The sequence below is a fragment of the Pleurodeles waltl genome, chromosome 3_1 (genome assembly GCF_031143425.1).
Source record: "Pleurodeles waltl isolate 20211129_DDA chromosome 3_1, aPleWal1.hap1.20221129, whole genome shotgun sequence".
Lineage (NCBI taxonomy): Eukaryota > Metazoa > Chordata > Amphibia > Caudata > Salamandridae > Pleurodeles > Pleurodeles waltl.
In genome coordinates this window covers 1902702325-1902724405 of record NC_090440.1, presented here as the reverse complement: position 1 = coordinate 1902724405, position 22081 = coordinate 1902702325, and the positions used below count along the sequence as shown (strand labels likewise).

The window sequence follows — 22081 nt, the reverse complement described above, 5'->3', positions numbered from 1 at the left end:
AGGAGCAGTTGAGATGCTATAGTACACAGGGACATTGGGCATCGGTGCAAGCGGAGGAGGGCAGATCGGGCAGGATGTTTGCCTGGCTGGTGAGACCAAGAGGAGGGAAGACACCCATTGTAGGAGTCAGGGACATGAAGGGAGAACGCAGAAGCACGCCGGGGACCATAAATGATGCCTTTAGAGAGTATTACACCTTTCTCTATAGGAGCCCAGAGGCGCCCGAGGCAGAATCATTGGACACCTACCTGCACTCATTACCTCGGAACAGACTAGAACAGAGAGAGGGGGACGAGCTAGGCGGACCAGTGACTCTAGAAGGAAGTGCAGGAGGCCATCACACAGTTAGCATCAGGGAAGACCCTTGGAACAGACGGACTCCTGATGGACTTCTATAAGAAGTATTCGGCACTGCTGGTGCCCCAGCTGGTGGAAATGTACAAAGAGGCGTTCCAGTGAGGCCGACTGCCGGACTCAATGAGGGAGGCCCTGGTGATCCCTCTCCACAAGACAAATTCGGGCGCTTTGTCTGTGACAGACTTTCGCCCACTATCGATGCTGAATAATGACTTCAAAATTCTTAGCAAGCTTATGGCCAACCAACAGCTCCTACAAATATCCAAGTTAATCCACGTGGATCAGAACGGTCTTGTACCTGCCCGCAGCACCTCACTAAACCTTAGACGCCTTTTTGCCATTTTGCACATGCCACACGAAGAGAGGCCCCCTTCAGGGACGCTCCTTGCCATTGACTTCGAGAAGGCCTTTGATTCGGTCAGATGGGACTACCTGAGGACTGTCATACGTCAGATGGGACTGGGGGAGGGATGGGTGAGATGGGTAGACCTCCTATATGAAGCCCCACTGGCTAGAGTAAGAATGGGCAGGATGATATTGGAAACTTACCCTATATACAGGGGCACCAGGCCCACTATCCCCATTGCTATTTGCATTGGCGATCGAACCCCTGGCGGCACGGCTAAGGATGGAGGGCAGGGGAAGAGGAATGGAGTGGGGACAGGACGAACACATTATCTCCCTCTATGCTGATGACATCTTGATCTATTTAAGAGATGGTAATTCGGGACTGCCGTGGGCACTTGATAACCTGGATCGCTTTGGAAGCTTGTTCGGCCTGCATCTTAATAGGGGTAAGACCTTCGTATTTCCCTTGGTAGCGGGAAGCCCACGTCCCCCATCCTGTCCGGAGGATATGGTATGGGTATCGCACACCTTCAAATACCTGGCCATACAGGTGTTCCACGATCTCAGGGACCTACGAAAGGTAACGTGGGAAGGGCACTCTGATCGCTCCTTACATCTGTGGGATTCTGGCGATCTCTTAAATTGTCCATAATGGCCAGAGTATCATTATCCAAGATGATTATGTTACCGCGCCTCCTTTATTACTTCACTAACCTACCTGTTTTACTCCCTCTGTTGTGGTTTAGGGAACTTAACAGTCTCCTCAGGGACCTCATTTGGGGCGGCAGTCGCAAACGCACGGCGCTCACGATCATGTGTAGACCGACTAGTGCAGGGGGTTTGGGAGTCCCGGATTTTGAACTTTACTATCTGGCATGCCAGCTACAGTGGATCTCCAGATGGTGCTCTGGGGCGGGCGAGGGGGTCACCTAGAAAGGTGCACTCAAAACGGTGCGAAAGATACAGAGTGGATCATAGCACAAATGATAGGCCGACGAGTGGAAGCACAGGAAGAGAGCATCATGACGAAGGCAGCCCTGTCGTGCTGGAAGAGATGCTTGAGACGAGTGGGGTGTGGGCATCCTTACTCTGCAGCACTGCCTTTATCTGTGATAACACAGGGCTCCAAGGAGGGCATCTTACTGGGTTCGGGGCTGGGAGCCTGGGCCAAAGCTGGGGTAGAGAATGTAGGTGACCTCTTCTGTGATGGGGTATTAAGATCTTTCACAGAAATGATTGATCAGAAAGGAATACCTACTGGGCAATTTCTACTAAATCATCACTTGTTACACCACATAAAGGCACACTGGGACACAGTCAATACGGAACCTACCACACACCGGGTCCTACATCTCCTGCTAACCTCCGGAACCGACAGGCACCAGGTATCTGGGTTGTATAAGGCCCAGAGCGATGACACACTAGACCCATTGCAGACACTGAGGGAGAGATGGGAAAAGACACTAGGTAGAGATATGTCAGAGGCAGAGTGGAGAAAGGTACTGGCATAGCCGCGGGTGGTCTCACAAACTACTAGACTTTGATACATACAGTACAATTATACCCACAGAACATACCTTACCCCGCACCGGCTGAACCTAATATACGAGGGTGAACCCAGGGGGTGCCGTAGATATGGAGAAGTAGACGCTAACCTGGACCATATGATGTGGCACAGCCCTGGACTCCTACGGAGCTGGAGGGCAGTTCTGACTGACCTGGAGGGCCTTTTGGGCGTAACTCTGGGACTGACCCCATCTGTGTGTCTGCTGGGCTTGTACCCGGGACCATCACTTGGGAAGGCAGACAACCGATTCATCGACTTGGCCTTAGTGTTGTTCAGGAGATGGATCACACTGGGGTGTAAGTCGCCGAGGCCCCCCCTCATGGAGGACTGGAGACGGGACCTGACAAAGTGGGCGAGGGCTGAACTGCAGGTACTGCAAAATGAGGAGGCTCGGGGGGCTACGTCTAACCCCCCTGACTCCCACATGGGAGGAAGCCCTGATCAAATGGGAGAGTAGAGAATGGAAGTAGGGATACTGACAAGAGGGTCAGAGTCCATCACGGATCAAGAAGAGAGGGAGGAACCGGAACAGGTGGGACACACTGAACCTTGATATTAGAGGGAACACCTTGGATTGTACCAACCCTCTCGGGAAGCACATGACAAGGACAGAAAAGGAGAAGGGAGGACCTGGAGAACACCGGAGGATGTGGACAGCTTGAGGGAATATAGGCAGAGGTGTTGGGCCATCCCCACCTGGGGCTACTCCCACACAGCGGGGAGGCCACGGAACAGACGTCTAGAAGCGGCAATCTCCCCGGTGAGAGGCCCTTGGCGCACACCCCCTGCAAATTGGTTGTCAATAACTCCCCCTTCTGCGATACACCACAAGTTGACAGTTGTTATAGTTAAGAAGTGTTAGGTTGGTGTGGAAACAAGAGAAGATGTCAAAATTCATGACACAGGAACTTTCGCAACTGCTGCATACATAACACGCAGAGATAAGACCATACAAAACATAAGTACTAGATTTACACAGGAACTCACCAAGAATACATTAGAGACTAACATTGAAATGTACTACGATTGGTTAAAACTGCATGAATAAATACAAGTGTATGCAATAAACGGAACTGATTATGTACACCAAAACTGTTAAAATGCTAATTAAAAAAATAAATTAAAAAAGGAGGTCCCAACTGCCAAGCTGGCAGTCATTTATTTGGCAGGAACCGCTGTCATGGTGGTTCCCGTCAACAGAATTAGCTGTTTGGTTCAGGGCTGCATCAGCATGACAGAACCCTGCACTAAACAGTATTCGTTTTTTATTTTTAAAAAGAAAATCCCAAAAGTGATTTTCTTTTTGAAAGTAAAAAAGTTATGCTCCCTTCACCAGGGAAGTAATCTGCCATGGCGGGTAGAGCATTATTTAGTTTTTACTGTCCCTCACCGCAACGGTTTGCCTAGAGGTGACAGCCAGTAAGACAATTTTAAAAAATAGGTACATATTCACCCATCCTGACTGGGTGGGTGGACATGTTCTCATTTCTCTGATACCCCTTACCCTGTTAGGCCATCAGAGAAGTCTGGCTACGGCAGTGAAAGAGTAGTCACTACTGTAGCCAAACTGAAGGTCTGTCCGCATTTAAAATCGGGCGGGCGGACCTTCATGTTGGAAGTATGTATACTTCATCGTGACGGAGTATATGTACCATCAAAATATAAATTGGACCCTAAGTATTGTCAATATAATACATGAGCAACCCCTAATGTTTAAGGTGTGTAATGCTCTTTCCACTACGGAAACGGGTCGTGGAAAGAATACAGACATCTCAATACTTTGGTTAGTGGGGAAAGGTGAGACAATACTGAATTTAATTCTAACAAGCACTCAAAAAAACACTCAATCCATGTGCACCTGAATGAATGGTAACAATGGTGAAAGCATGTAATTCATTGATGCGCCTGAGCAAAGTTATGGCTACAGGAAAGGCCAGCTTCCAGAAGAGGAACTGTAGACAGATTGAAAAAAGCAGACCCGTAAGCCTTGTAGGAGACACATTAAGGTATCAAACTGGGGCTGGAGGTGTTCCTGAAGAGGGATGAATGTACCCCGTTCTGAATGTATGCAGCTCCAGCGACTAAGTGGAGGCATATACAGGAATAAGCCAGACCTGTCATCCGAAGGTGTTAAAGGAACATATGGTATCTTAAAATCTAACTTCAAAGGGGTCCAATTGCTTAGAGATGCAGTAGTGGACAAATCTTTTGGCATAGCTGCACAGAATGCATGTGCAATAAGTCTACGTGTCTCACACAATATTGTCATATACTCCTCTGGAAGGTGCAGGTAGCCAAAGTCTAAGTCCTAAGGTACCAGCTCGCTAGGTTTAACTGCTTAGGATCTCTGTGTCTGATGTGGCCCTGTTGTTGGGTGAAGAAGTCTGGTCTGATTGGTAGCTTATCATGGAGGTGGATGGAGATCTACAAGAGCACTGAGTACAAGTGCTGTCTAACCCGAGTTAGGGCAACAAGGATGAGGGTCATAGACACTTGCTTCAACTTCCTCCCCATGTGGAGGATAAGTGGAAATGGCAGAAAACCACAAGCAAATATCCATGACCAGTCCATCTATAGTGAACTAGGAATGGGGTGTGGGACCTGAGGGTGAAGGTTAGGCATTCTGTGTTTTCAGATGTGGTGCAGTTGATAATGACTGGGTTTCCCTACCACATAAAGAATCTGTTGATGACTTTGTATGTGGAGTTCTCACTCATGGACTTGATGCATTTTGCTGAAAGGGTCTGCAGCGTCATTGCTCACCCCTGGAAGCTCTTCTGTAAGGAGAAGGATCTTATGGTTGATTACCAAGTGGCAGTTCTCTTGAGCTAGCACAGACAGAATGGGAGAGTGTGTACTCTCCTGAATCTGTAAGCAGGACATTGCTGTCATGTTGTCTGTCTTTGCAAAGACCACCTTGAAGCACACAAGCAAGTAGAAGATTTTTAGGCCAAATAGCCATCAGTTCCAGGTAGTTGATGTGTTGCCCATCATAAAGGAGATCCAATTGACTTGCACAGTCATAACACCTAGATGTGCACCACATCCAATGAAAGATGCACTGGTGGTATTTGTCACATGCAAAAGAAAGGCCTGCAAGCAACAGGTCACTGCTGTACCATCACTGCAGACAGTGCTGAGTGCTGGCCTTTACCAACACTAGAACTTCGAACTGACTCGAGTGTTGCAAGGCACTGTTGGAAGGGACGCATGTGCAATCTGGAGTGCGGCACAATTGCTAAGCAAGATGCTATTCTACCCAAGAGATTTGTTACATTTCTTACAGTTAAGGTACAAATAAACATAAAAAAGATGCAACAACTGTTGAAATGCCATTATTTTCTGCTGGCTGGAGTGTGCTTTTCCTGTAACTGCGTTTAAAATTGAGCCCAAGAAACGTTGGATCCTTTGGGGTTGGAGGTGGGACTTCTTTGTGTTTATAGTGAACCTTAAGCTGTGGAGCAAGGTTAGAGCTGTCCGAGTATATGCTAATCATCACTGTTTGCTGATACTCTTAGTCATTCATCAAGATATGTTTGGCCTAGATGAGTGGCGTTATCAACAGATACCTGGTAAAGACTCTCAGAGCCATAGTGACCCCAAAGAGTGGCACTGGAAATTGGTAGTTATGTCCACTTACCACAAACCGAACATACTGGTGGTGGGTATGGTGGATTGGGGTGTGGGTGTAGATGTTCTTGAGATCTAATGCCATTATGAAGTTTCCTCGGTGGAGCAGGAGAATAACATCCTACAAGGTGGCCATATGGAAGTGCTCCAACAGCGTGCACCGATTGAGTAAACTCAGGTCTACGATGGGTCGGAGGGAGTCGTCTTTCTTTCAAATGAGGAAATAAAGTGAACAGACACTTTTGCACCAGTGGTGTGGGGGAACTGGCTGTATTGCAGCGTTCTGAAATAGCAATCTGACCATTATTTGCAAGAAAGTGAGGTGGTCGTGGCTGAGGGAATGTTGACCTTGTGGTAGGCTGGATGGGGTGGAGAGGAATTCTAAGTAGAAGCCCTCAAGAATCAATGCTATTACTCACTGATCTGAGGTGATTTCCCACCCCCCAAACAGGTGCTGTGTGATTGGTGGGAGGGAAGAGTAGGAGAGTCAGTGCTTGGAAGCCGAGACTACCTCAGCCCATGCCTTTGTTGACCCTGCCACCTTCCCTGAAATAACATCTGCCTGCCTGGGACTTGTGAAAGGCTTGTTGCTTATGCACGTGGAAATGCACCTTGCTGGAGGCCTGGATTGCTGTGGGCGAAAAGCTCCCCTAGCTGTGCAGACTGCTGGCACCAATGGACTTTGCAATCTCTGTGTGCTTGATTTTCTCTACATGTCATCCACTCGGGGTCCAAATAGATATACCTCATTAAATGGGATGTTATGGAGGTGTTGTTTTGACTCCTGTTTGAACTCTCAGTCACAAAGACACACGTGGAGGCAAAGCAGGGTGCTGGTATTGATACACTGTGTGAACCATCTACAGTATCCAATACGGATAAAATATTTACATTGAAAATTATCTTCCCCTCGATGACTGGGTCTTCACCCGTCTTCCAGTATGTCTAAGAGAGGTGCTGCAGTAAGGCCTCTATCTCCTCCTAGTAATATAGTTCATACCTCAACAATAGACACAGAATTGGTGATTTGACACTGGGTGGATGCACAAACTGCTACACATTCGACTGTGGCACTGAGGTGCTTATTCTTCTTATCTGGAGGGAGGGAGTGTCTCCTGTTGCCTCAGCAGAGACCCGCTTTCTTCCCATTTGGACCAGTTCGGTGGGCCTCGCCTCCGATATTTAAAAATTCATTTGGAAAAGCTTTGAACTTCTTTTCAAGCTATGGCATGAACACATTGGCCATAGCCAGGCCCCTAAAGTTTTGAGGGGTTGTCTTGAGTATGCCCTTGAGGATGAACATTCATTGGATAGGGTAGTTTTCAGTAGCTATGGTGACACCGACACCTGTGTTCCTGTAGGCCTCAGCCTCAACACCATTTACCAAGAAGTGCTGCTTGTACTTATCCATGTTAAGGGGACAAGCATCTAGGGTGGCAAGGCCACTGTCACCTTTAGAGACCTTTAAGGTTGTCTCAGGGTTTTCTATACCTACCCCCGGTTCCACTACAGACACAAAGGTGAACCTAAGTACACTTTTGGGCTAACTACTGCTACCACTGTTGTTGCTACTACTTGGGGTGCTAGAGGTACTAGTCGTAGTGGTGGTAGTAGTAGTGGTAGTAGCAGGATTGGTGCTATTTTAGGGCAAGAGCTCTCACCTGCCCTATGGCCTTATTGCCTACATATGTAGCACCAAGGTTTCTTGCTGGAAGAGGAAGAGGACTTAGACCCACCTCAGAAGAGTTTTGTGGGCCTGGGGAGGAATCTGTTTGTCTTGTCCTCGCCCTTGTCCGGATACTTACCGGCTTCCTTTTTTTGTGGTCACCCCCCTGTGTGAGACTTCCTGCTCACCCTGGTACAGATTCATTTGTCTGCCTTCTTTCCCAATTCTTGGGGAGAGGTCAGATCAGAGTCCCCTAGATGCTGATAAAGCTGCTAGCATTGCTTGAGTGCCTTGAAAGGATGATGTCTTCTGTTTTTTTCAGTATTGATCTTTTATGAACTGGATCATTGCTTCTATTGGCTCCCATTGGTACAGGTCATGTCACGAAAGAAAAGCAATTCTCCAGTTCACTGGTACTAGTCTCCCATGTTCTGCCAACAGCCTCTATCCTCTTCCTCTTATCATCTGCTGTTTGGCAACCAGCAGAGTTGGAGTTTCAACTGACCAATTTCTACCCATGTTGATGACAAGAGAACTTGCTTCAACAGGACTTCCAATATGAAGGGAGCCTTGCAGAGGTGCTTCATTTTTTCACTGAATAAGCGGTCTAGAAGATCTTGGGAAACATCACTTACAATGCAGCAAATACAACGCAATGCAGTTACCACAATGCCTTTATTATGCATATGTGTTTACCACGTATGCCTCTACCACGAATATACCTTTACCACGCATGCCTTTACAACAAATTTCATTGTAAAGGCATGAATTGTAAAGGTATATGTGCGGTAAAGTTTTTTAAGGTAAGCATGTTTTTTTTAATTTTGTAAAGTCATAAATATCAACGGTGTATGTGTAGTAAAGTTTTTAAAGGTAAGTACAGGTAAGTATTAAGTGGTTTGAATGTACACATATATATATATATATACATATATATACACACACACACATGGTTTTAGGAGTTTAGGATGGGTAATGGTTATTGGGTAGTAAGGGCATTTTTACGTTTTTGGTTGGGTATAGGTTTTTTGGTGTTAAGGGCGGTTTTAGGGTGGATATGGGTTTTGGGGTGGTAAGAGCTTTTTTAGTTTTTAGGGTGGTATGGGTTTTGGGATGGTAAGGCATTTTTAGGTTTTAGGGTGGATATGGATTTTGGGGTGATAAGGGCTTTTTTAGGTTATAGGGTGGTATGGGTTTTGGGGTGGTAAGGGCATTTTTAGGTTTTAGGGTAGTATAGGTTTTTGGGAGGTAAAGGCGGTTTTAGGGTTGGTATGGGTTTTGGGTCGTGAGCAGTGTTTAGGGTTAAGGGTGGGTATGGGTTTAGGGTGATAAGGGCATTTTAGGGTGGGTGTGGGATTTGGGATGGTAAGAGGTGTTTAGGGTGGGTATGTGTTTTGGGATGGTAATGGCATTTTTAGGTTTATGGGTGGGTATGGATTTTCAGGTGGAAAGGGGTGTTTAGGGTGGGTATGGGATTTTGGGGGTAAGGGCATTTTTAGGGTTTAGCATGAATATGAGTTTTGGAATGGTAAAGGGATTTTTAGGTTTTCGGGGAGGTATGGATTTTTGGGTGGTAAGGGCGTTTTTAGGGTAGTAAGGGCCTTTTTAGGTTTTAGCGTGGGTATGGGTTTTGGGATGGTAAGCAGTGTTTAGGGTATGGGTTTTGGGGTGGTAAGGGGTATTTAGGGAGCGTGTGGGTTTTTGGATGTGCAAAGGTGTGTGTCTGTGTTTTATATGGAAAATGTCACTTACCCAGTGTACATCTGTTTGTGGCATTAGTTGCTGCAGATTCACATGCTGTGCACATCCCGTCATCTGGTGTTGGGCTCGGAGTGTTACAAGTTGTTTTTCTTCTAAGAAGTCTTTTTTCGAGTAACGAGACCGAGGGACTCCTCCCATTTCGACTGCATTGCGCATGGGCGTTGACTCCATCTTAGATTGTTTTCCCCGCAGAGGGTGAGGTAGGAGTTGTGTATGCTAGTAATAGTGCCCATGCAATGGAGTGAATACGTATGTACATAATGAAGTTTAAAGTAATATATTTACAAATGTTCAAGATCAACTTCTAAACGGCTACAGGCTCCTGGGCAGGCGGGTGGGCGCATGTGAATCTGCAGCAACTAATGCCACAAACAGATGTACACTGGGTAAGTGACATTTTCCGTTCGATGGCATGTGCAGCTGCAGATACACATGCTGTGCATAGACTAGTAAGCAGTTATCTCCCCAAAAGCGGTGGTTCAGCCTGTAGGAGTTGAAGTTGTTTGAAATAATGTTCGTAGTACAGCTTGACCTACTGTGGCTTGTTGTGCTGTTAACACATCTACACAGTAGTGTTTGGTAAATGTATGAGGCGTAGACCATGTTGCTGCCTTACATATTTCGTTCATTGGAATATTTCCTAGGCCATGGTAGCACCTTTTTTCTGGTTGAGTGTGCCTTTGGTGTAATAGGCAGCTCTCTCTTTGCTTTAAGATAGCAGGTTTGAATACACTTAACTATCCATCTAGCAATGCCTTGTTTAGAAATTGGATTCCCTGTATGAGGTTTTTGGAAAGCAACAAATAGTTGTTTTGTTTTTCGAATTAGTTTTGTTCTGTCAATGTAGTACATTAGCGCTCTTTTGATGTCTAATGTATGCAGTGCTCTTTCAGCTACAGAATCTGGCTGTGGGAAGAACACTGGTAGTTCAAACGTTTGATTCAAGTGGAACGGTGAGATCACTTTTGGTAAAAATTTTGGATTTGTCCGTAGAACTACTTTATGCTTGTGTATTTGAATAAATGGTTCTTGTATGGTAAATGCTTGAATTTCACTCACTCTTCTTAGAGATGTGATGGCAATCAAAAATGCAATTTTTAATTTTAAGTATTGCATTTCACAAGAGTGTATGGGCTCAAAAGGTGGACCCATGAGTCGTGTTAAGACAATATTGAGGTTCCATGAAGGAACTGGTGGTGTTCGTGGTGGTATAATTCTCTTTAGGCCTTCCATAAATGCTTTTATGACTGGTATCTTAAATAATGAAGTTGAGTGCGTAATTTGCAGGTAGGCTGAAATTGCGGTAAGATGTATTTTTATTGAAGAGAAAGCTAGCTTTCACTTTTGCAATTGTAGTAAGTATCCTACTATATCTTTGGCAGATGCGTGTAAGGGTTGAATTTTATTATTATGGCAGTAATAAACAAATCTTTTCCACTTATTTGCATAGCAGTGTCTAGTGGTAGGTTTCCTAGCTTGTCTTATGACCTCCATACATTCTTGTGTGAGGTTTAAGTGTCCGAATTCTAGAATTTCAGGAGCCAAATTGCTAGATTTAGCGATGCTGGATTTGGATGTCTGATCTGTTGTTTGTGTTGTGTTAACAGATCTGGTCTGTTTGGTAGTTTGACATGAGGTACTACTGAGAGGTCTAGTAGTGTTGTGTACCAAGGTTGTCTTGCCCATGTCGGTGCTATTAGTATGAGTTTGAGTTTGTTTTGACTCAATCTGTTTACTAGATATGGAAGGAGTGGGAGAGGGGGAAAAGCGTAAGCAAATATCCCTGACCAGCTCATCCATAACGCATTGCCCGGAGACTGATCTTGTGGGTACCTGGATGCGAAGTTTTGGCATTTTGAGTTTTCCTTTGTTGCAAATAGATCTATTTGTGGTGTTCCCCACATTTTGAAGTAAGTGTTTAGTATTTGGGGGTGAATCTCCCATTCGTGGATCTGTTGGTGATCCCGTGAGAGATTGTCTGCTAACTGGTTCTGAATTCCTGGAATAAATTGTGCTATTAGGCGAATGTGGTTGTGAATCGCCCAATGCCATATTTTCTGTGTTAGGAGACACAACTGTGTCGAGTGTGTGCCTCCCTGTTTGTTTAGGTAATACATTGTTGTCATGTTGTCTGTTTTGACAAGAATGTGTTTGTGGCTTATTATGGGTTGAAATGCTTTGAGCGCTAGAAATACCGCTAACAGTTCTAAGTGATTTATGTGAAACTGTTTTTGCTGTATGTCCCATTGTCCTTGGATGCTGTGTTGATTGAGGTGTGCTCCCCACCCTATCATGGAAGCATCTGTTGTTATTACGTATTGTGGCACTGGGTCTTGGAAAGGCCGCCCTTGGTTTAAATTTATACTGTTCCACCATTGAAGCGAGATGTATGTTTGGCGGTCTATCAACACCAGATCTAGAAGCTGACCCTGTGCTTGTGACCATTGTGATGCTAGGCACTGTTGTAAGGGCCGCATGTGCAACCTTGCGTTTGGGACAATGGCTATGCATGAAGACATCATGCCTAGTAGTTTCATCACCAGTTTGACTTGTATCTTTTGATTTGGATACATGGTTTGTATTACATTGTGAAATGTGTGAACTCTTTGTGGACTTGGAGTGGCAATCCTTTTTGCTGTGTTGATTGTTGCTCCTAAGTATTGCTGTGTTTGACACGGCAGAAGGTGTGACTTTGTGTAGCTGATTGAGAAACCTAGTTTGTGGAGGATTTCTATGACATATTTTGTGTGTTGTGAACACCGTCTTAGCGTGTTGGTTTTGATTAACCAATCGTCTAGGTACGGGAACACATGTATTTGCTGCCTTCTGATATGTGCAGCTACTACTGCTAGGCATTTTGTAAAAACTCTTGGTGCAGTTGTTATTCCGAATGGCAACACTTTGAATTGGTAATGTATCCCTTGGAATACAAACCTTAGGTACTTTCTGTGTGAAGGATGTATTGGTATATGAAAATATGCATCCTTTAGGTCTAGTGTTGTCATGTAGTCTTGTTGTTTGAGCAGTGGGATTACGTCTTGTAATGTAACCATGTGAAAGTGATCTGATTTGATGTAGGTATTTAATGTTCTGAGATCTAGTATAGGTCTCAGACTCTTGTCTTTTTTGGGTATCAGAAAGTACAGGGAGTAAACTCCTGTGTTTATTTGTTGTTTTGGTACTAACTCTATTGCTTCTTTCTGTAGCAATGCCTGAACGTCTAGTCCTAGAAGATCTATATGTTGTTTTGACATATTGTGTGTTTTTGGTGGGATGTTTGGAGGGAATTTGAGAAATTCTATGCAATAACCATGCTGGATAATTGCTAAGACCCAAGTGTCTGTTGTTATTTCCTCCCAATGTTTGTAAAACTTGGTTAGTCTCCCCCCCACAGGTGTTATGTGTTGGGGATTTGTGACCTTGAAGTCACTGCTTGTTTGGAGGAGTTTTGGGACTTTGGAACTTTCCTCTATTCCTTTGAAATTGTCCCCCTCTATATTGTCCCCGAAAACCTCCCCACTGATACTGGCTCTGGTAAGTGGGCTTTGTTTGTGAGGTTGTGGCTTCTGTGGTTTGCCCTCAAAACCCCCCTCGAAATTGTGTCTTTCGAAATGTGCCTCTGCTCTGTGGGGAGTAGAGTGCGCCCATGGCTTTGGCCGTGTCAATGTCTTTCTTAAGTTTTTCGATCGCAGTGTCCACCTCCGGCCCAAACAACTGCTGTCCGTTGAATGGCATATTCAGCACAGCTTGCTGTATTTCTGGTTTAAATCCTGATGTACGCAGCCATGCATGTCTCCTTATTGTTACTGCTGTGTTGACAGTCCTAGCAGCTGTGTCTGCAGCATCCATTGCTGACCGTATCTGATTATTGGAGATACTCTGTCCTTCTTCTACTACTTGCTGTGCTTTTTTTTGGAACTCCTTGGGTAAATGTTCAATAAGGTGTTGCATCTCATCCCAATGGGCCCTATCATATCTGGCTAGCAAAGCTTGCGAATTTGCAATACGCCACTGGTTTGCTGCCTGTGCCGCCACCCTTTTTCCTGCAGCATCGAATTTTCGACTTTCTTTATCTGGAGGTGGTGCATCTCCTGACGTATGAGAGTTGGCTCTTTTGCACGCTGCTCCCACTACAACAGAGTCTGGTGTTAGCTGTTGTGTAATGTACACTGGGTCTGTTGGTGGCGGTTTATATTTTTTATCTACTCTTGGAGTAATGGCTCTCCCTTTAACAGGCTCCTCAAACACTTGTTTGGAGTGTTTTAGCATTCCGGGTAGCATAGGAAGACTCTGATATTGGCTGTGTGTGGACGACAGTGTATGAAAAAGAAAGTCGTCTTCAATGGGCTCTGAATGAAGGCTGACATTATGAAATGCCGCTGCTGTTGACACCACCTGTGCGTAGCCTGTACTATCCTCTGGTGGCGATGGTTTAGCTGGATAGCATTCTGGACTATTATCTGACACTGGTGCGTCATAAAGGTCCCATGCGTCAGGGTCATCTTGACTCATCCCTGTATGAGTTGGGGATTGCATCATTGGTGGAGTGGCTACCGGGGATGGTTGCGGGGAGTGATGTGGGGATGGTGGCGGTGTTACTTGTTTAGCCACCTTTGCATGTGGCTGTTTGTCCTTGTCTTGGAAGGCAAGCTTGCGTTTCATTTTGACTGGAGGAAGAGTGCTGATCTTCCCTTAATCTTTTTGAATAAAGAGCCGTCTTTGTGTGTGATCTGGCTCTATTGTCTGTAATTCCTGTCCAAATCTATGTGTCTTCATTTGTGTGGACAGTCCTTGTTCCTCAGTGTAGGAACTTGTTTTCGGTTCCGAGGCCGGATATTTCGGTACCGAAACTTTTTCGGCTGCTTTTTTTGGCTCCGACGAAACCTTCTTTACTTTCGGCGTCGTGCTCTCTCGGTGCCGACCCGTTTCGGTGCCGCTGTCTCAGTGACGAATCTTCTCTGAGCCACTATCTCGGGCCCGAGATTGCTGTGTGCCGGTATCTCGACCGGAGTCGGATGACTTCGACACCAGCTCGCCCTTTTTCGGTGCCGATGAATGGTCACCTATTTTTTGGGTTAAGCCATGGCTGTTGGCGGTGGCATCCCCTGGGCTTTAGCGCTTTTCTCGTGAGTTCTTGGTTTCGACGTCTTACTCACGGTTTTCGGCGTTTCCTCGGGATCGATCTCCTCAGAGTCCGAATCCTGGATGGAGAATGTTTCTTCCTCCTCCTCGAAACGCTCTTGTCCTGTCGGCGCCGACGCCATTTGCAGTCTTCTTGCTCTTCGGTCCCTGAGTGTCTTTCTGGACCGAAACGCTCGACAGGCCTCACAAGTATCCTCCTTGTGTTCTGGTGACAAACACAAGTTGCAGACCAGATGTTGATCTGTATATGGATACTTGTTATGGCATTTTGGACAGAAGCGGAATGGGGTCCGTTCCATCAGCCTTGAAGAGACACGTGGCCGGGCCGACCAGGCCCCGACGGGGATGGAAAAAAACCCCGAAGGGCCACCGGAGCTCTTCTTAATTCGGTGTCGATCTGTTGTAACTAACCCGATACCGAACGCAAACAATAGCGACGATTTTTCCGAGATTCTAACTAACTTTCCGACCCAAAACACGGAGCGAAAAGGAACACGTCCGAACCCGATGGCGGAAAAAAAACAATCTAAGATGGAGTCGACGCCCATGCGCAATGGAGTCGAAATGGGAGGAGTCCCTCGGTCTCGTGACTCGAAAAAAGACTTCTTCGAATAAAAACAACTTGTAACACTCCGAGCCCAACACCAGATGGCGGGATGTGCACAGCATGTGTGTCTGCAGCTACACATGCCATCGAACATATATATATATATATATATATACATATATATATATATATATATATACATACACACAAATATATATATTTATACTTTCCTCTTTACCATGCATAAAAATGTTGCTGTAAGTGCATTTGTGGTAATGACACTTGTTTTGCACTTAGCGTGTTGTAAATGAATGCATGGTAAGTGTATGCACTGTTTCGTCATACAACCCTTGGGTGATTAAAGTTCTTGGCTTCCTGTAACAGGATGACTTTAAGCATGTGAAGGAACTGTTTTGTTTATAGGATGGGTTAGTCTCAATTTGCTAGTCATCTTCATCCATGTCTACATTCATCACACTCTGAATGACTAGCTTCAGCGGTCTCATGTGATGGCAAGGACTTCAAAGAATAGAAGTTTAAGGGATGGCAATTTTTTTTTATACTCTTCTGTAATGTTCTGAAGTCCTTGTTCACTCTCATATTGGTCTGCCTCTGAATACTTGTGTGTGTAGACTGACAGCATTCTCTTATATCTTGTTGTGGTATCAGTGCTTCAAGGTTATCTAACAGGGTCGGTCTTGAGGTATCAATTTCAAGTATAAAAGCACTTGAAGTGCATGATCAGTTAAAACATTCTTTACATCTTTTTGATATCTTGTAATGCTGAAGGTTGATGGAACCTGTGTTATTCAAAGACTACGAGAAATTGGAGGTGACCATTTAAGAGGCAGATATCTAAACTTCTGTTCCAAGTTGCAATAAGACCCCCTTCTTCAGCTGAAGCTACCGCTTGTGGCTTTGTATATTTACTTGCCAGTTAGAGATAAGAAAAATGGCACCAACTTTTCAATGCGCTTTGCGGCCACTTTGAGGGTTTCTCGACTGCAGTAGCATATAACCCTTAACTTTTGAGCTACAAATACTCTGATCCATACTCCTCTCCAAAGCGTTCCTCTGTTGTTTTGGTAGACTGTGTAGGAAAGAGTCCCTTATGTCACAGCTACTCCACCACCAACACTTTTTGCCTGAAATTCATGCTAATTTGACTGTGTGCTGGGATCATGCTAACCAGGACCCAGCACCAGTGTTCTTTCCCTAAACTGTACCATTGTTTCCACAATTGGCACATCCCTGGCACATAGCTAAGTCCCTTGTACAAGGTACCAGTGGTACCATGGGCTCTCTGGCCAGAGAGGGTCCCTAAGGGCTGCAGCATGTATTGTGCCACCCTAAGGGACCCCTCACCAAACACATGCACACTGCCACTGCAGATTAAGTGTGTTGGTGGGGGATAAAAAGGGTGCCATGGACCCAAACCACTGCTTGTGGCACAGGAAGATCAACCTTCTAGCAGACCTTACAGCCCTAAGGCAGGGTGCACTCTACCACATGTAAGGGCATAGCTTACCCTGTATTTTACCCAAGGGCTGACTGGTCTGTGCAAGCCTGGCACTAACAGATATGTTTCTGACCCCACGGGGAGAGAGCCTTTGTGCTCTCTGGTGTCAGGAACAAAGCCTGCTCTCGGGGGAGGTGCTTCACACCTCCCCCTGCAGGACCTGCAACACTTAACGGTGAGCCTCAAAGGCTCAGGCCTCCTGTTACAGTGCCCCAGGGCAGTTCAGCTAGTGGAGATGCCTGCTCCCCCCTGACCAGGCCCCACTTTTGGCAGCAGGTCTGGCGGGAAAATTAGGTAAAAGAAGGAGGAGTGACCAGTGCAGAGAGGACCACCGATAGGGTGTCCAGAGCTGAAGTGACTCCCTCCTTTGGAATCCTCCATCTTGTTTTGGAGGTGACGGACCAATAGGGATAGGAATGTGCCTCTGTCCCCCAAGGGCTCAAAAAAGAAGGACTGAAGAGCCAACACAGTAGTGAAGACTCCAGACTACAAATGACTTGGCTCCAGCCCTACCACCCTGTCTGCAGCTTCAAGACTTCTGCTACAAAAAGGACTGCCTGCCCAGCAGAGGACCAAGAACTCCTGAGGACAGCGGCACTGTCCAGAAGAAACCCTTCAACAAGGACTCCAGAAATGCCCCGGATCTGCAAGCTCCGTCCACTCTGCACCAGAAGCCCACGCCCCGTGTCAATGTGGCCCACTGGTCCACCCTGGGTTGACCCCTCCTGGCCAACACGACGACGCCTGCAGCCTAAATACGGAGGATGCCCTGACTGCATTCGAATGCGACGAAGATTCCCAATGCCCAAAGATACCCCTGCACCCGCAGTACCCCGGCCTTGTGCAATGTCCAGCGGGCGCCTTACCTGCTTGTCCAGCCCTTGGTTTTCTTGAACTGACCACCTGGACCCAGCTTGCAGCATCTTTGTGACCCCCGGTGTACCCCCATGAAAAGCACTGGGCGCCCGACACTGTGTATGCTGCCTGCACCCGGCCGCCCCTGTGCTGCTGAAACCGCTAGTACTTACCTGCAACCTGTTTTTTTCCAAGTGCCTCCAGTACTCATAGGATCACTGAAAACCCGACACCAACTTTGACCTCTGCACCCGGCCAACCCTGTGCTGTTGGTGGTGCACTTTTGGGGTCAACTTGAACTTTGACCTGTAGACATCCTAACTCCCAAAAACTAAGATAGTAAGTCGAGTATTTACCTGCTAACAGTGCTAACACGTTTCCTCCCCTAGGACTGCATTGGTTCCTATGAGAAATTGCACTGTCACCTTTTAAAATTGAAAAGTGTTACTTACGGTATTTGTAACCTGTTTTATCTGCAAAACCTAAACAAAGTACATTTGATACACATGCTTAATATTTACTTACAACTGTACTTACCTGCAAAAAAGACCTTTTGGTTCTAGTAATAAAGTAACTAAATATATGTTTTGCTATATAAAAACATTGGCCTGGAGTTAGTCATTGAGTGTGTGCCTCATTTCTTGACATTGTGCGTACAACAAATGCCTTGCACTACCCTCTGATAAGCTTAACTGCTCAACCACATTACAACAAAAGAGAGCATTAGTATTATTTACTTTATCCCATTTTCTGAACAGTTAGTCTGTGGTGGTGTCCATCACAAATAATGACTCGGCCACTTTACTAGTATCTGTGTCTTGTCTCTATTTTTCTCTCTCCTACTCTTCCTGCATAATGAAAACAGCGGACTTGCCTCAATCAAATCTACTAAGAAACCGCTTTCATCTGAGCTGAATGAGTGAAGAAGGAAATCAAAGACAGGATCCGTGTCTGGCATATTGTTTGTCTATAAGCAACATCCCAGTGAGGGATACTGGGTGCGCCTATGGCTGTTACAAACACAAAAGTAAAAAAAAAAAATAATAACAACAACAAAAAAAAAACACTTTACTGAGTTTAGAAAACGAAACTGCAAAAAATAACAGTATAAAATCAAGGCCAAAGATTCAGAACTCGGCAGATGGGTTACTCCATCTCAACAGTGATGGATATTCCCATCCGCCGAAATCTAAATCCCATAGGACATAATGGGATTTAGATTTCAGGGGACCAGATATCTGTCACCGTTGTGACTGAGTATCCCGTCCGCCAAGTTCTAAATCAGGCCGTACACTTGCTATGTATGTTCTGGGGTTATTTGTACTGAAGGCTACACCTACTATTGTTAAGTTTGTTTTGTGCATCATTTGGGGCTGACAAAAGGATTGCAATGAACTAGATTGTTCTAGTACCAGGTCTGCCAGACTGGGATTCTGATATCTGCTGCACTACAGAGAGGTTTACTACACTGGACAATCAACAAGTGATGGGTATATTCGATTTGCCTATGCGGTTTGCCAATGATGTGCACTTCCTTGCTGATTTTCTGCAGCGTCAGCCAAAATAAAAACAAGCATTGACAAAGCTCACAGGCCTTGCCTATGGCAAAGCTATTGGTTTTGTAAATTTCTTTCAGTCATATGATACAGAAGTGTGGCTGCAGTTCATAGTGGCTGAACGTTAGGGAAAAAAGCAATATAATGCACCCAGCACTGACCCGAGGGACAGTGATACGCTTTCTTAGTATCAGATTATTCTTTGCCCCCTCAAAAAAAAAAAGTTCAATTATCTTATGTCTGAGTTGAAGTTCGCCCATTTGGCCTGGCATGAAAGCAGCACCAAAAAGGCCACATAAATCAGGGAGAAGAGTGCTATTTGAATCCCTGTAGCATCTTGACACTCTTTGGTGTGAATTTTGGGCCTTGATTTTGGTGGGACAAGAGGGACAAGCCAATGAAGATGGGGAGGGACATCAGTGGAGGGGCAGACCGGACAAGAAACAATGCAAGAGAAGGGTGGGGGGCAGGACAAGCATCAATGCAGGGGTGGGGGTTAGAAAGGAGGTGCAAGTACAAGGGAAAAAAGTACCTCTGAAAGCAGCAAGTCTGGAAGCAGTACTAGGTCATGCTCCAGGTTAGGGTAAAACACACAAATAGGAAGTAAAGTTGGCATTTGTTAACCAAAGAGGGCCAATGAAAGGAGTGATGATGAAGCCAACCTAAGTTAAGCAACCGGCGGCCTCTAAACCACCTCAAGTAAACAAACTGTCTTGCAAGCAACAGCCTATCTGCTGTCTCAGGGGAGAGCTAAAGTATGGGATCTGTGGGGGCTAGGAGGGACTGGGCAAACTGACAAAGAGGCAAAGGTGCCTGCCAAACATACAGAAGGGCATAAAACAAACAACAGTGCTCCCAAAACATTTGTGTCCTGCCTAAGGAGGAAAGCCTTGACCTCGCAGACCGTACTACGCTGGAACTTTACCAGTCTTTACCATGCAGGTAAGTACCATGCATGTACGTATTTGTATCTTTACCACACAGTTCCTTACCATGCCGGTAATGGGTTCAGGAGTGGGTAGAAGCAAAGGGTGGTGTAGATGGCTTGAAGGTTCAGGGGTGGGGGGGAGGTAAAGGGAAGTGAGGGTCACTTCAGGTTTCAGTGGTGGGTACAGGTAATAGGGGGAAAGGGTGACTTTAGGGTTCAGGGTGGGTAGAGGTAAAGGAGACTTGAGGGTTGCTGGCAGGTAGATGTAAAGGGACGTGAGGGTGACATGAGGGTGGGTATATGTAAAGGGAGGTGAGGGTGACTTGAGGGCTCAGGGGTGAGTAGACTTGTCACAGACATTTGTTCATGATAATCTCTACAAGGTTTAAAGTCTGTGTTTTAAGGAGGTGACATTTTCCTTGCACATTAGAGATATTTTAAAGACAAAATTAACTTGTCACCTAACGAGGAAAGAAGGAGTTAGCTGTGGATCCATGTATGAAGGTGCGTAAAGAAAGGAAACAATATTAGCATGCACAGATGGTGCTTTTATGTGGCTCTGGCATCACCTCTGGGGTGGGATGGAGCGGACACAGAGCCGTCTGACACTACTTCCTAGCGCCTAGGAGCAACACTGAAAAAAATCTCGGGAACTAGTATAGACACCTGGGGGCATTCTCAAGGTATGGAATCTGCAGTAAGAAGTATTTATCGGAAGTAATAATACCAATTCCATTGTAAAACTAAATTGTTACAAGTGTGGATTCAAACCAGTGTTCATTAGCCCGTGATTGCTGACATGCACTGAACAACATTTATTAAAAATACAGCATGAACCTAGTCAGAAGGGCAAACAAATCTTGTTAATTCACCTAAAAAATATAAGAATTTTAATTGATATTCCATTTGGTAACATTAACTCAATATACCCAATGTTTCAACTGCAAAAATCTTTCCATTAATTGTTATATGCACTTTTCTTTTGCTCTCCACAGGTGCTGACACAAAAACAATATTATTATGTAATATAGTATTGCCTCAAGCTAAAAAGTTCAAAAAATAGAGAAGTATACATACAAAAAAAATGAAAAAAGGCTTTGCACGCAAATATCAAAGTTATTTAATTGTTTACCCATTTCACCTAGGATAGAATGTCCATCATTCAACATTCTGCCACTTGATATAACACCAACATTGTACATGAATTATCTGCTGGGATTCCTAGTTTCTTTCTGAACACACACAGAAATGTAGCATGTGTCAAAGTCACTAAGAGATGTTTATTACAACAAGCATAAATTGCTTTCAAATCAATAAAGACAGCTTACCACACTCTATTTCGACCACATTTTGAGTCTATGTTAAAAGTGTGCAGAAGGGCATTAATCCAAATTTGCTGTGAACAAATGTCCCTCAATTATGATAAATTAAATCTCATCTATAAAGAAGAATGCAATATGAATATTTAACTTACCCTGGGACAACAGGCCTGGCAGAGAAAGCCTACGATTGCCTCCACCAAACTCCTCCTCTCGAATATCCACTAGGCTAGAGCTTTTCTTTCCTTGCATGGATTCAAGCCTCACTTTCTCTTCTCGACTGTCTTTCAGGCTTTCAGGACCTGGAGCACTGCCTGTCTGCAAGCCAATTTCACATGGTGCGTAATAACTCATCACTTTCTTCAGAGACATGGCTCCAGCTTCATACGTCGCTGCAACCCTTACACCAACAGCAGAGGCACATGAGACCACCAGACTGTTCAGACCCAAGGGGACCACTGCAGATGGACTGCGTAGGGCTACATCTGTGTCGTCATTAGGTGCCTTGAAAAAGGAAGGATAACATTCCACATGAAATATAAAGTCAAGTCACAGACATCAGGGCCTAATAGTATGCAATGAATTATAAAAAGGGTGTGCAAAAGTATGCTTTACGCTTGATTTAAAATGTCCCGCTATTAAAATAAAAAACACATTTTATGCTCAAAATACCCTATTTTCCACATTTTCTCTAGGAAAACATTTAAAATGATGTTTAAAAAGTAAGCAACATTGCAAGTAATACTCAGATATATTACTGACAAGGTTACTTCACAGACTCTTAACCACAGCATGACCACTTATTTGTGTTGTATAAGATAAAGACATCAGGCATGGTGCATTTGGTTTCCTCACAAGGATTAGGAGAAACTCTACCTAATTACTT

General features: G+C 45.1%; 1 protein-coding gene across 3 annotated transcripts in view; it reads right to left on the bottom strand.

Annotated features, from left to right (window-relative positions):
* Positions 1 to 22081, bottom strand: part of ALS2 (alsin Rho guanine nucleotide exchange factor ALS2) — an 895474-nt gene that overhangs the window by 716772 nt on the left and 156621 nt on the right. For all 3 annotated transcript variants that reach the window (XM_069226056.1, XM_069226055.1, XM_069226057.1), the window contains one exon: positions 21351 to 21699. In XM_069226056.1, the coding sequence (XP_069082157.1) occupies positions 21351 to 21699 (349 nt within the window). The remainder of the gene's footprint in view (positions 1 to 21350; positions 21700 to 22081) is intronic.